The following is a 14,519-nucleotide window of genomic DNA, read 5'->3' on the forward strand; positions in this document are numbered from 1 at the left end:
AAGGGTTTGGGTCCTAAGAACTGTCCTGGCATCTCTAAACAATTCTGTATGAAACATTCACAAAATACTCAAAAGTGCAATAAGTGAGACAGAGAAAGTAGTAGCCCAATTAAAAGTCACTTGTTGGAGCTTCTGAATCTGTTTCAGAGTCTGATGAGTCAGCTGTGTCATTATCAACATCATGCATAATGGGTGGATGCAACAAAACTTATCAAACCCTGGACCAGGGAATTCCTCTGTGACTGAATCATTACAGTCTAAACCAGCTGACTGTATGATAACCTTAGGCTACTCAACTTACCTTTTCTTATGACGCAGAACTTTGTTAACTGACGGCTTCATTAAACTGATGTGGTATTTCTGGATCTGCACACGTAATCGTTGATATCAATTTGTATCAATTTCGCCATGCTATCTGGGATATCTGTATATTTGTCATCCAGTTCTTACAAAAAGTGTGTGACTCTTCAATAGTATTATATTATATAATAATAATAGTATTTTGACTCTGCAGTAATCATTGATTTGAATTTACGCCTCCTTGACCACCGTGAAGTCATTATTGCTACAAGTCAAGTGGTGCAACAGATCAAGTTTTTCAAAACTGGCTTATTGTATGTCAGACTTTGCCTTTCTTTTGGGTTGTCTGAAAAATCATGATATAATTTAAATAATCAATTTGTGCAATAAACATTTGTAAATGGAAGAGATATACTACACAGGATTTCAGTATTGGACAGTTTATTATAATATAAGTTATATGCCAAATTTTCCAAGAAACTTCATACTGTGGCAAGTGACAAGTTTTGTTAGAACAGCTTAATTATTTTCACTTAAAACAATTTCATTAAAGCTGCAGATCTGCCTAATGCAAACCAATTAGTCTCTTTAAATATCACATCAAATGTTTTTGAGTTTTTCCATGTTTTGAGTTTTATCATGAACAGTTACATACAACAAACTTGAAAGTAATGCAGGAATATGAATGATTACCTGTTAAAGTTGCAAACAGGAGAAGGACGGAATCAAATCTTATGTTAAGTAGTTATGCAGTGGAATATGTGTAAGACAATGTAAGAACCCTTAAGGGGTGCTTCTCTTTTTTCTAATTATCCATCCTCAGTAGCCTTCCTACTGAATGCCTTCAAAGAAATGTAAAGAGTAACAGAAACATAGGCTATATAAAGTTTAGTATTCATGCTAATGGGCATCTAGAGAATGTTGTTGGAAATTTGTTAATGAAAATGTAAAGAAAAAATCATCTTCATTTTATTTCAGCTTCTCCCTTTAGGGGTCACCACAGCGGATCATCCATCTCCATACCCCCCAGTCCTCTACATCTGCCTCTTTTTATGATACATGTCTCCTACTGTACCTCCTCTGCACATGTCCAAACCATCTCAATCTTGCCTCCCTCACCGTGTCCCCAAAACGTCCTACATGCGCTGTCCCTCTAATAAACTTGTTTTTAGACAAGTTTATTCCATTGTCCATTGTCGTCACTCCCAACGAAAACATCTTCAGCTCTGCTACCTCCAGCTTCACCTCCTGTCTTTTACTCAATGCCACTGTCTCTAAACCATACAACATCGCAGGTCTCACCACAGTCTTATTAACTTTCCCTTTCACCACCTCGAGCTCTGGAATGGAGGATGGTCTCCACTATTTCAGCAGAGAGACCAGCTGCTACAAACTGTGCCCCCTCAGGGGCCACAGCCTTAGCCTCCACAACTCTGGGCAGGGGTGAACCAGGGCTTCCCCTGGCTGTGAGAGGAGATCCCTCCTGGGAGGAATTTTCAAGGAGGGCCCTCAGGAGGGACACCAGGAGCATGGTCTGCCCTGCCAACGAGGTGCTACCAGGAACTAGAGACAGTGTACAGCCTCGGCCACGTCTGCACCATGGCATCCCCTAATTGGAGGGGACAGTGCAAAGTCTCCTGAGTCACAAACAGATCCACCTAGGCTCTGTAAAACCTCTGCCATATCTGCTCCACCACCTCAGGGTGGAGTTTTCATTCCCCAGGCCTCGGCCATGCCTCGAAAGGGCGTCTGCTCTCCAATTCAACTGTCCCGGGATATAAACAGCTCTCAGTGAGAGGAGTTTCCCCTGGGACCACAGGAGAATCTGTCGTGGCAGCTTGTATATGGGGTGAAAACAGAGACCCCTCGGGGGGTTGATATATCAGACCACTGCTGTATTGTCTGTGTGGACCAACACATGGCGACCCCTTAGGTCCAGAAGTGTTTCAGACCCAGGTGACTGGCCTTCTCTTACTCTCCCGACTGCAGTAAGGATAGCTTCAATCTGGATGGAAGATAACCATGCCCGCAACCTGGTCAAGTCCCACACCACGCCCAGGAAGGTGGTTCTCTGCCATAGAGAAAGCACACTTTCCCGGCGTTCAGTCTTAAAGCTAGCTCCTTCATCCAGGCGAGAACGACATCTCGATGCCAGACCGCCTGAAGCACTGATCGAGCCAATATCATCCAGTCGTCGATATAATTCAAAATGCGGATTGCTGTCAGCTTTTATCAGAATTTCAATGTTGATCCAATATACTTTAAATATTGAAATATCAATTTGCTGGTTTGGATTAAAACTCAATGTTGTTTCAATGTCGCCATGCTACCTGGGTTCTTACTGCCATTTGAGATCTTCTCTTCACAGGTGAAAAACAGTCAAACATAGAGGTGAAAACTTAGTGGTTTTTGGGTTGAGTATGGAAGGTTGGAGAATTATTCTGGGTGAACGTAATGCTGAAAAAACATGGCTGCCATTTAATACTTCACCAGCAATTCCGTCTGGACTGCGGCTCATTGAAACCGACTTCACAATACGACAATGACCCGAAGTGTGCATCCGAGCTCCGTGAGCGTTATTTAGAGAGCAAACAGTTGTCTGGAGTGATATCTATCATAGAACGGCCTGCCCAGTCACCGCATCTAAATCCTGTTGAACTGCTCTGGGATGAACTGGATCACAAGGTCATTAAGGAATATCCAAACATCTTTGGCAAGTTTTACAAGAGGCACAGCAAAGTACTTCAGCTGAATGTTTGGATAAACAAACTGTTTGAATGGCAAAAGTGTGTAAAGCTATTATTTATGCTAAGGGAGGATTTTTTTAATGAAAATAACATCTGTATATTTATATATTTGTTTGGTCTTCAAACTGTTAAATGACCTAGTTTGTTCCATAGAAACAAAAAGGAACATGCACGTGCCTCTTAAAAAACCATAAAAGCTTAGAGGATTCCAAAAGAGTTTAAAGGAGAGCAGTATGTAAGTGCAGATTGCCCTCTGCTGGACTTATGTGGTACATGGATGATACAATAGCAAAACAAAAGGCACGATATAATCCATAGTATGAAAAGTTCATTAAAAAAGTCCTTTAAAACTCATGTAATCACAGATCAGTGGAAGAAAGAACAGAAATGTGCTGGTGTTTAGCTATGTCCCAAACCACTTTCTCATTAAAATGTATATAAACATTTGTTTTATCCAAACTGTCATTTAAACCTATGACATGCTTATGTCAATGTTGTAAGTTTGAATCCGATATCAACCAAAATGCTACCCCTTTAGATAAAAAATAAATAAATAAAATGCCAAAATTGATGTTACTTGATTTTGAGAAGGTGCCTTTTTTGCCTTATTTATTTATATGTTGTTGTGCTTAACCCTGCTAGAATCTTATAGATATTTATATTAAAATTCCTAAAAGTAGCCAAAGTGAACCCAATCAAATAAATGAGACACAAGTATTATACTTGGTCATTCGAGAAAAATAATCAAATATCACGTCTGTTGGTGGCACAAAAATGATGATTGGATTTCATTATCTGGCTTAGAGAAGTTTTGGCCCATTCTTCAGGACAGAACAGCTTTAATTCGGGGATCTTGTTGGGTTTCCTTACATGAACTGCTTGCTTCAGATCCTTTCACAACATTCCTACTGGATTAAGGTCAGGACTTTGCAATTCCAAAACATTAACTATGTTCCACTTTAACCATTCTTTGGTAGAACGACTGAAGCTTGGTGGTCCTCGTCTTACTGCATGGCCAATTTCTCTTGAGATTCAGAATCTTTATCCTTTAGAATTAATTACATGTACAATTCTGGATAAATTGTTCCATCAATGATGGCAGGCAATTTTTTATTTTATTTAGATGCAGAGGTTTCTGATCTTAATGTGGTGTGAAGATTAGATTAGATTCCTGTTCTTTAATAAAACTTTGCATTTTAAACTTGCTGATTATTGTGTACTTTTAATGATTAGATATTCAACTGTTTTGCAATTTGGTGTTAAATAACATTATTTTGAAATTGTTCCACAATTTGTAGACAGTCTTTCACAGAAAGAACCTCATCAGCTGCTAAATGTTTCTCCAGCTGGTTATTTTTGAAAACACACTGTTTCCAGACGTTTGTTGCTCTGTCCCAACTTTTGAGACGGGAATAAAATATGGAAAATTGCAGTTATTATATTTTTGTCTTATTTGATTGATTAGGTTCACTTTGTATACGTTTAGGACTTCTGTAAAAGTCTGATGAAATCTTGAGTTCTAATTATACAGAAATAAAGAAGATTCAAAAGATTCTAGAAATAAATAAAAGTTCTACCTGAAATCTGATATTCACACATAACACAGTTGATGGAGATATTAATTAGTTATTAGTTATGGAAGTTGCCTCATTCATCACTGTGGCTGCTTATGTATAATTAACAATACAGATTGCTCTTAGCTTACAAAGTGAACCAGTTTAATTGACCAGTGGAAAAACGAGATTTACAGTCTAATAGAAAGTAATATACAGAATAAAAAAAAAGAAAAGAAAAAAGTGAATCTGAGTTGATATGAAATATGCTACAAGGAATGTCTATTTGAAAAATAGGGGGAAAATACTTCATATTTGAGCACTTATTGTTGCTTAAAACGATCGAATTACGAATTGTTTACTCCGAGGCCTCCTAGAAGGCGACCAATCATGTCAGCCTTTTCCCTTTCTTTTGATTGGATGATGTGATTGCGCACAAGTCGGAGCTATCAAACCACATCTGTAGCAAACTGCACACACTGCACAACCTGAAATAAAAGCTTTTTGACTTGACATTCGTGTAGATTTAATAGCTGTTTTTTTATTTCACGATGGATGACAGAGGACTTTGCATAACAAGTTGCTAAACTTGTTTGTGAACCATTTATAGGTTTTTTTCTTTCCTGTCAAATTTGCACAAAAACACAAATTTGCCCTAATTTTAAATTCCCAAGGAAAACTGTGATGCATGGGTGATGCACAGATGAGCTGAGGTTAATATTAATACTTCTGATAGATATTATGTATTGGAATGGTGCAGCTGTGGCTGCAGTAAAAGGAGACTTCCTAAAATGTGTTCATCAGGTTTTCTGCTTTAATGACATTCGTTCTCACCGCATGAGATACCCGTAGTATCCCTTAAATTGCACGTCTGTATAATATTGATGTTTTGTATAGTCGTGTTGTCACAATTGATGCTATTAAGATTTGGGTTGATTCAGGTAGGACACCACTGAAGGTGTAGGTGTGAAATGCATGGCCAATGTATTGCAGTACCATTCCTGTTGAGATGTGCTATTCAGTGATGTATTCTCTTAATATTAATTACAGTCCAAATTCCTGAATTGCTCAGTAACTCCATGGATTTTTAGGCTGTGTTGTATTGTAGAGCTGTTAATGTGATTTGTCTGAAGCTTGTGGTGTGATGGAGCTTCGATTCATCTCTGTAGCGGTGCTTCCTCGCGAGTCGTAATCGCGTGTGATGCACAGACGTGCAGGAAGGCACACGTTTTTGGTCACGTGGTCCAAAGGTCTCTTGCGTTGAAGCCGCAGCGGCTGGGGCCGTGTCACGTGATTGCGCGGCGCTGTGTCAGTGTGGGAACCGAAACAGGTAAAAATCCGCTTCATTGTCTGCGCGGGTCGGTTCGGCTTCGTGTTCGGGCGAAAAGGCCGAGTCGGTACCGGATTTAGGAACAATTCTAAGCGATTTTAGGAGGTCAGCTCGGTGGCGGCCTCTTTTGTTTTGGTCGGCGTTCTTGTGAAAGAAAAAGAAAAGAAAAAAATCCATCCGAAACGTCAGCTCGGGTTTTTGGTCAGTAACATCCATTGCCTGTTGTTTATTTTCGTCATTTGCGGCCTACGGGCCTGAGCGCAGCCTCGGCCTCGAGTTCGGTATCAAACCGGAAGGCGTGCGCGATGCACACCTACAGCGCTGCGTCCGCCCGGTACTGTAGCCGGGTTTCGTACATTTCGATTAAATACGCATTTCTATAACATTCCCCGTGCTTTGTCGTGCGGGTTTACCGGGGATGAGCATTATTGCACTAAATGTTTCTTGATAAAGCAGTAGCTGTGCCGGTCGGCCATGAGGTTGGAGACCCCTGCTGCTTAGCTTAGCTGGTTAGCTTAGCTGGTTAGCCTACATGTTCGCGTCGCGAGCATTTAAATATTGCATAATAGATTGAAACGCTTTGGAGACACTCGATTCTTTCTGCTTAGGACTCGTGTAAATATGGTGTAATTTTATCAACCCTGAATAAGAGCTGTGATGAGCTGAACTAGCCAACTTCACAGGAGTTACTGATACAGGAAGCTCGGTTGGAGGAGAGCGACGCTGATGCTCCGGTGTGCCAGAGTAAAGAAATCAAATACTCCTACATAATTGTGTCGCTTGGTAGATTATAAATAAGTAAATGAGCGCGTTAGATTCCCCGAGTATTAGTATCAGTGTGAGGGCCTGAGGGATTGCGATAGACTCCCGGGGAGAGTGCAGAGCTCCGGGGGAGGTCAAGAAGCTGAGTTGGGCTGGTTATCTGGTTAGAGGTCTGGTTTGGTGTGAAATTGTTACAACGAGCTTCAGGCACTAAAATGATTTGTATGTGATCAGCAGGCAGGTTTCATGGACGCCTGGCGTTTGTTTCAGTCCGGATTGTTTTTGGTGTGAACCCGCCGTGATCCGATGCATGTGTGCGTGATATTCTGATATGTCGATATTCCGCTGCTTGTGCATTAGATTTTGGGTTGGACACTACAGGTCAAGGTGTGTGTGTGTGTGTTTTCATCTTCCGGCCTGTTGGCGCGGTTTAACCCGGGCACGGGGTTGAAGCCGAGATCGAGTCCCAAACTCTTCCTTATTTACCCATCTAGTGCACTACATAGTGTACAGAAGCCATTTCAATTCGACTTGATATAATAGGGATCCTACCCAGGGATTAAAGAGCCGATTGGGTGGCAGCCTCCTGCTCAGGATGGAGTATAGAAGCAGTTTTGTGTACACTGTGTGTGTGGAATAAAACTATCGTGTACCAAAAAGCTTCTTCTTTTTTTGCGGTGTTTGATGGCTCCATTATTTGTCATTGTTGTGAAAGTAACTAGTCCTGGAGAAGTGTTGGCTCAGTGGTTGAGATGTTGGCCATCTGACCGCAAGTTGCCACTGCTGAGCCTGTACCCCTCAAATGCTGATAAATCAGATCAAGAATTGTATAATTGTAATTCACTCTGAATAATGTTGTCTGTCGAATGCCGTGGACGTGAATGGGAATGTTTTCTTTATGAAATGTAATTCGGAGTGTTTCGTCGAACACTAGTCAAACTCATCTTTTTGTTTCTCTTCCTTTCTAGGTGTTTATTCCTTTGTAAATACTCTTGTTTGTATATACTGTAAATGATGACATCGGTAGGAGGCAACCGAAACCGGGCTAACTGGGAGCAGACACAGACACAGAGCCAGTCACAGCACAAGCAGAGGCCTCAGGTGAGTGGGTTTGTAGCGTTAACGCCGCACACACACGCACACGCTCTGGGGTACCGATCAGAAGGTCAGGGTTCGAGCTCTGGTATTGCCAAGGTGTGTGTGTGTGTGTGTGTGTGTGTGTATATATATATATATATATATATATATATATATATATATATATATATATATATATATATATATACACACACACACATATATATGTATGTATGTATATATCATACACACAAACACAATATTATTTTATTTATTTATTTGTTTGGGATTTGTGTGCTGTTCTGTTTGCCAGACCCTTGTGGTCAGGGTTATTACCCTCGGTTGGGGTGATATTTTGATTTCGCTCTCTTAAATACCCCTAAAGGCTATTCAGAGGGATGGCAACGGGGTCCCCAGCCACCGGGCTGCGGCCCGATAGCAGGCTGTGGATCATCTGGTACCAGGCTTCACAATAAATAATAACATTAAAAAAAACTAAAGAATTTCCATTTTATTGACCCTTTCGGTCTGCAGGTTTTTGAAGAATGTCCTCTTTCACTGAATATATCTATCTATCATCTCTAGTGAGCTTAGTTACTTTTTTTATAAAAATGTGTAAAAATTGAATAAATTATGCAATAAACCTCCCCCGTCCATAGAAAAATTGTCGTGTGAAATTGTTCCATGTTGCAAAAAAAAAAAAAAGTTTATAAGATCCATAAATCAGTAGCAATGTCTAGAGAAAACCTAGGATTTTTATACTAAAGGCATTTCAGAAAGAAATGTCAGTTTATTGACTGGCAAGTGTTTCATCCACCATACTGTTCCCCCGTGTTTGTCTGCTGCTGGGGTTTATATCATCTAGTCTAATCCCTTTTCAAGTCACTGCTGTCACCTAAAATGGAGGTTCTCAATCCTTCTGGTCGAAGCAACTCAAACGTTTTGCCCCGTCTTGACCACTGTATTAAAAAAATAATAACTTTAACCCCAGATTCACTGCATATCCATATGATCCATATCATTTATAAGTAGCTAAGAAGCACCTGCTTAGCAGCAGTGAGCAGCGGCGTGTTATTGCTAAATCATTTGCATCACAGCCTGATGTAAAGCAGTGGATTCAGTTTTTCAGGTTTTTGTAGACATCAGGTTTCCAAGTGGAGCTGTGTAGATACACACACCAGCAAAGCTCCTTCTATTAACCCTCTCTACCAGCACCATGATTACTGGAGCAACCTGATTGGAACTTTGGCACGGAAACGTCGTTTTCATGATGTTCATGGAGATCTAAGTGATAACTAAATAAATGAAACCAAAAGGAGGATAGGACGAGCCCACGAGCCCAGCGCAGAGTTTTTCCCCACTGTAGCTGAAGATGGACATGGCGGTTCAGCTCCTGGGCCATTAGCAGTTTAAAATCGTGTCCCAGGTGTTGCTGGAGATGTAGTTTTTCCCCTTTTGAAGCTGTTGCTGAGTATCTCGCCTGTTTAAGAAATTCTGATAGAGAATCTATTCTCGATAACCGTGATACAATCCTCGTGACGTTCATCGGCATGCGTTTAAAATCGGAGCAGAGATTCTGATTGTTTTTAGAAATTTATTTTTAACAATTGTAAAGTTCCCTGTTATAAGTGAACCTGCGCTTTAGTAAATTCCCAGTTTATTCCTGTTCATTCCTACGAAACGTTTCCAGTCTTAAACTCCCAGAGTTTTGCAACCCTGGTCATAAACGCTACAGAAAACACGTGTAGCTGGAATTGTAGCTAGTTTACTCTTGTCCGTTTTAGTTGTTTGTGCCTGTTAGAGTTGTATTCGTGGTGTGTGTAAACGTGTGTAGGCGGTTTACATTATGCTGCATTTAGTTTTTCCTCTTCAGCACATCCGAGCGCTGCGCTCTCACTTCCCCTCGAACTCGAAGTAAAAGTAAACTTCATCGATTCGCTCCAAACCTGCCGCTGTATTTTCTGGAGAGTGGCGAAAATAATCTGTGAACGTGTTGGCCGTTTTCTATAATGACCTCGTGTCCAGTTGTAGCTCAGTGAACTCGTCGTTGCACGCTTACATTTCAGTCGTCGTGTTTCTAATGGACCTGGGAAAGCTTCTCAGGCGTGTCTTTATCTTTCAGCTCTACACACCCCTCAGGTGACGCAAGTTTATTTTAAACATTGATTTATTTGCATGCACGTGAGAAAACTCAGCAAACGAAGCACAACGATTCAGATTCTTTCTTTCAGACCAGTTTCAATGCGGGGTGAGTGTTTGATCTCCGCTTAGCATCGTTCTTCCACTGAACAGATCAGCTTTTATTAATCTACTGGCTGAGGGCAACCTGTAACACACAGACTTGCTTTTCCCCCTCATGGTTGTTCCTCTGTATCGTGATCTGTGTGCAGTCTCGTGAGAGACACGGTTCTCGCCGTTCCCCCTGCGGAAACCGCCCGGGTTCTCACCTCACGCAGTGGTTCCTGACTGCAGTTCTCAGATAGAAATCCTAATGTTGAGTAACTGAGTTTAGACGAGGCAGGGTTCAGGATGAAGATTCCTGGTCTGTTTATTTGTAACTTTAGGCCAAATAAGAGAGCGCAAAGAAAAAAACTCCTTAACATTTCGTGTGGGTAGTGTTTCAACAGAACACGTTCTAGTGCATCCCAATGTCCATGCTGGAGTCAGAAACCTGCAGGTAGATAAAAAAGCATCAGGACCTGACTTTATGATCACAGCTGTGGTTGAACGTGCACAAACCTCGACTAAATCTAGTGGAACATCTCCCAGTTGAGTGGAGATTAACAGTGAATAAAGATTAAATGTGGAATGAGATGTTCAAAAAGAAGCATATGCCAGTTTTATGGTCAGGTGTCCACAAACTTTCGGCCACAGTGTATAAACCAAGTAGTCACAGTTTCTCTACATGTTCTTCTCGTCCATATTAATTCATATACAGGTAGTCCTCTCGTTAAGATTTTTCGATTTTATGATCTTGATGGCGAGTCAATTTAATAAATAGAATTGGAGCATGTTTTTGTTTGTGTTCCGTGTTTTAAAGCCCAGTTTTTGCTCTCGTCTCTTTTTATCTGAACTGGAACTCGTCCACGTCCCCACGCCAGCACATGCGTATAAACTGTAAGATTTATACATTATTCCTGTAAATTAATCACTATTCTTTAAGACTCCTGAGTAGTTTTTCGGTTCATCGGAACACGTCTCCATTGTAAGTTGTTGACTACCTGTAATCACTTCACTAGTTGTTGCATTGTTCATGTTCTTGCAAGTGTAATATCTTCTGGCCTGAGCCTGGTCAACTAAGGTTTCCAAGAAACCGAATTACACTGAAAGAATGGACAATGGACGTTGTCCCAAAGCAGCTTTACCGAGATAAAGAGCGTATAAGTTTGTGCCTTATCAGTTTATCCCTGATAAATAAACCAGTGGGAACTTTAGTAAAGAAAAACTTCCTGTGGTGGCATGAGGACGAAACCTTGGTGGCACTGAATTGCCTTTTTTTTTTTTTTTTTTTTTTTTACAGTTCCATCAATGTCGAAGAAATGCATTATGACACTTAATAGCGCAGTCGTCAGCTGCACTTTTCCCAAAACCAGGCTATTTGTTTTCAGCACTGTTGCTGCTAAGTGTCTGAACGCCACGCCCTATCAGGTTCACACGTGGCTACGCTGGATTAAACAGCCACCATGATCAGTCACACCTTTCCATGAGCGTTTCCTCCCTCACTTCCCATCGCACATTCTCAGAAAAGGTTTCTGCGTTTGCACATGATTTTCAGAAACTCCTTTAAATGACTTATTTTAAGTGCGAGCGCATATTGCACAAGGCATCAATGGATAGTCAGTCAGTAATTTGGGGGGCTTTGTAGACGACTGACTCGCAAAACTTTATATTCTGTTCGGTGGTCAGGTTCACAGCATTGACACAGATTCATCTTTTCCAATAGGTTTACCCTGATTAACTTTTTTTTTTTTTTTTTAGGAAGTTTTGTCTAGTAAATTAGTAAAAGACATTTTGGCTGTTACCAAGAAAATTAAATCAGTTTTTCATAATATATAAATTGTATATTTTAATAACTGATTTTTAGAGGAAAAAATGACACTTTGCTTGAATTTTGTCGTCATTCTAAATGCATTTTAACAGACTAAATCCTGCAGTGAAAGAACGCACTGTAAATACTCACGTGAACTCGTCTAACCTGCTATACTTAATCACGTAATGTTTGCATGCACTCTGTAGGTGTGTTTGGGTTTTGCGATATATTTAGTAATTGGGTTAATGATCCAGGTCTGGGTTTTATCTGGTTTTGTATAAAATAAAAAATGTGGTGAGCAGTTTTGAATCATGAAAGAGTTGTCGTGAGTGAAATGCGTGCCGATTTGTTGGTTGTGTTTCTCCGCTCGCCGGATTGGATACCGATGATGCGGGTTCTGTCCTTGCAGAGTGCGTGTGAGTGATCGCGTCGACGTCGTTCCCACACGCAGCACTGGGTTTTGAACACTGACCTCGTGTTTAAAGTGTAAACAGAAAAATGCCCATTGTTTTAATCCACACCGCGTTTCTTATACACACAGTCGTGACCTCCAAAAATGACACTGACTGTTTCTCTGTGCTGAAGTGCTTATTGGTTTCTCATCCCTTCTTCTCTTCCTCCAGGCCACCGCTGAGCAGATCCGACTTGCACAGATGATCTCAGACCACAATGATGCTGACTTTGAGGAAAAGGTCAAGCAGGTCAGGAGCATCAGGATTGGCTGAAATTAGCTGTGACTACTGTGTTATGAGTTGTATATTAAATAAAGCTGATCTGAAGGTGGAGGTTCTGAAATCAGAAATCTTAACCAAAGAACTGGACAATTTTCCAAACATTATGGAAGACATTAGCATTCATCACACACACACACACACACACACATACCTTCTGTAGCATTGCCTGTCTAAAGGTGTTTATCTGTTTTCCATTTATTTTGTAAATAGTGTGGTGAAACCCCACCATAAAACCCCATTTGGAAAACTGACTTCCGGTCCCGTGCTGTTGGGTTGGGCTGCCTGTCGGGCATTTTATAGACGCACACAAATGTATAGAAAATGCAAATGTCAATTACTGTACTTTTAATATAAACGGTAAAATGAGTGTATTGATGTTTTCTGAATTTTGTGTTGTTTGCGTGTGTCCTGTTTTTGGTTTTAGGAATTCTTAACCTTGCTTTCTCCTCTCCTTTCCAGCTAGTTGACATCACTGGGAAGGACCAAGATGAGTCTATGATAGCGCTGCACGACTGTAATGGAGATGTGAACAGAGCAATCAACGTGCTACTGGAGGGCAGCCCCGACACCGTGAGTGCTCATCACCAGCTCGTGGTTTCGCACCTCAGTAGTTTCACTCATTTCTTACTCTAACGTACTCGAGCCATTTTTTTAAACACTACTATCGGTTACTCTGAAGAGGTAAAACCTTGCATTCTTTCTCTCATTTACAGTAGTACACATGGTTGCACATGACCGTGACTACTGCAAGTTACATTTCCCATGATTCTAAGCAAGGCAGCCGTTATGTGGGTCCGAAAATAGAGATGACGGACTGGAAACTTTCCATGGGAATTAATGGGGATAAACTGGGAATTTGAAAAATTGCAGGTTGGAAATCGAGGGGGAACTTAAATGTAGTTCAAGAGAAGAATTGCAGGTTAATGTTGTTTAAAACAACCAGATTTAAAGCAATTTTGAATTTCTACCCTCACCAATCATTGAGGCTACACCCCCTACATGCACTGTGCATTCCACCATAACATTAACATGCACATCATTTCTTGAATCCTGCATACACAATAATGTAAAGAAAAATCCATCTTGGCAAGTATTCCTGCAAGTTACATAAATATTACGTACATTTGTTTAAAACGTCCTTGTGCTTTGTGTAAGTTATTGTGCAGAAAAGTTATTCTAACAGTGACATTTTATTACAATTTTACAATTAGTCCTGAACCTAAAACTTTCTGCAGCGGAAACCGCAAGTCAGGTGGCTTATTATTTCATCCACGTACAGTGTAGTATACAGACATGAAACAACCTTCACCCAGGACCAAGGTGCCACAACTAATACACACAAAATAACAAAACTAATAGAACAAACACAGACCCATACACAGGACGTTAAATTAAAGGACACATGAGCGAACATTTAGCACAACCTAAACGTAACCGCAGCACCGATCAGTACACAGAGCCAAACCAATCGAGTTCAAATATTAACTATAAATTATCCATTAGAGGTCGACCGATCCTTAGGTTGTAAAAGTAAAAAGTACTAAATCATAAGAAATAATCAAATAAATGTTAATACATGATATAATGAAGAAAAAAATGATTAACTAATAAGTGCTCTCCATGCAGTGTGTGTGTGTGAGAAAACTAACAGCATGTGACGTCAGTATATCGCCTCTAGAGGCCGCTCTTATAATTGCAGGGACCTTCACCCGCAAGCCGAAAAAACCTTCTGTATGGATTTTTGCCGATAGTTCCAGCAATCAACCATCGTTGCTGATTAAATGGCAAAAAAATCAATCGTATAACAAAATATATAATAAAATACTGTACTATGCTGTTGTAGTGCGTAAAGCAGAGGTCCTTAACCGCCAGGTTTTTTTTGTACTGCAATAAATAAAGAATAAAAACTTTTTTTTTGTATTTCCATACAAGATATTATTTATATTTATATATATATATATATATATATATATATATATATATATA

General features: G+C 40.3%; 1 protein-coding gene across 6 annotated transcripts in view; it reads left to right on the plus strand.

The window, feature by feature from the left end:
- Positions 1-5,477: 5,477 nt before the first annotated feature.
- Positions 5,478-14,519, plus strand: part of ubap2l (ubiquitin associated protein 2-like) — a 35,857-nt gene continuing 26,815 nt past the window's right edge. For 5 of the 6 annotated variants that reach the window (XM_046843847.1, XM_046843852.1, XM_046843849.1 and 2 more), the window contains exons 1-4: positions 5,937-6,131; positions 7,661-7,793; positions 12,423-12,500; positions 12,993-13,103. In XM_046843847.1, coding sequence (XP_046699803.1) covers positions 7,704-7,793; positions 12,423-12,500; positions 12,993-13,103 — 279 coding nt within the window. In that variant the 5' untranslated portion in view covers positions 5,937-6,131; positions 7,661-7,703. The other variant, XM_046843848.1, reaches the window with a different exon arrangement.

Source organism: Silurus meridionalis, chromosome 29 (genome assembly GCF_014805685.1).
Source record: "Silurus meridionalis isolate SWU-2019-XX chromosome 29, ASM1480568v1, whole genome shotgun sequence".
Classification (NCBI taxonomy): Eukaryota; Metazoa; Chordata; class Actinopteri; order Siluriformes; family Siluridae; genus Silurus; species Silurus meridionalis.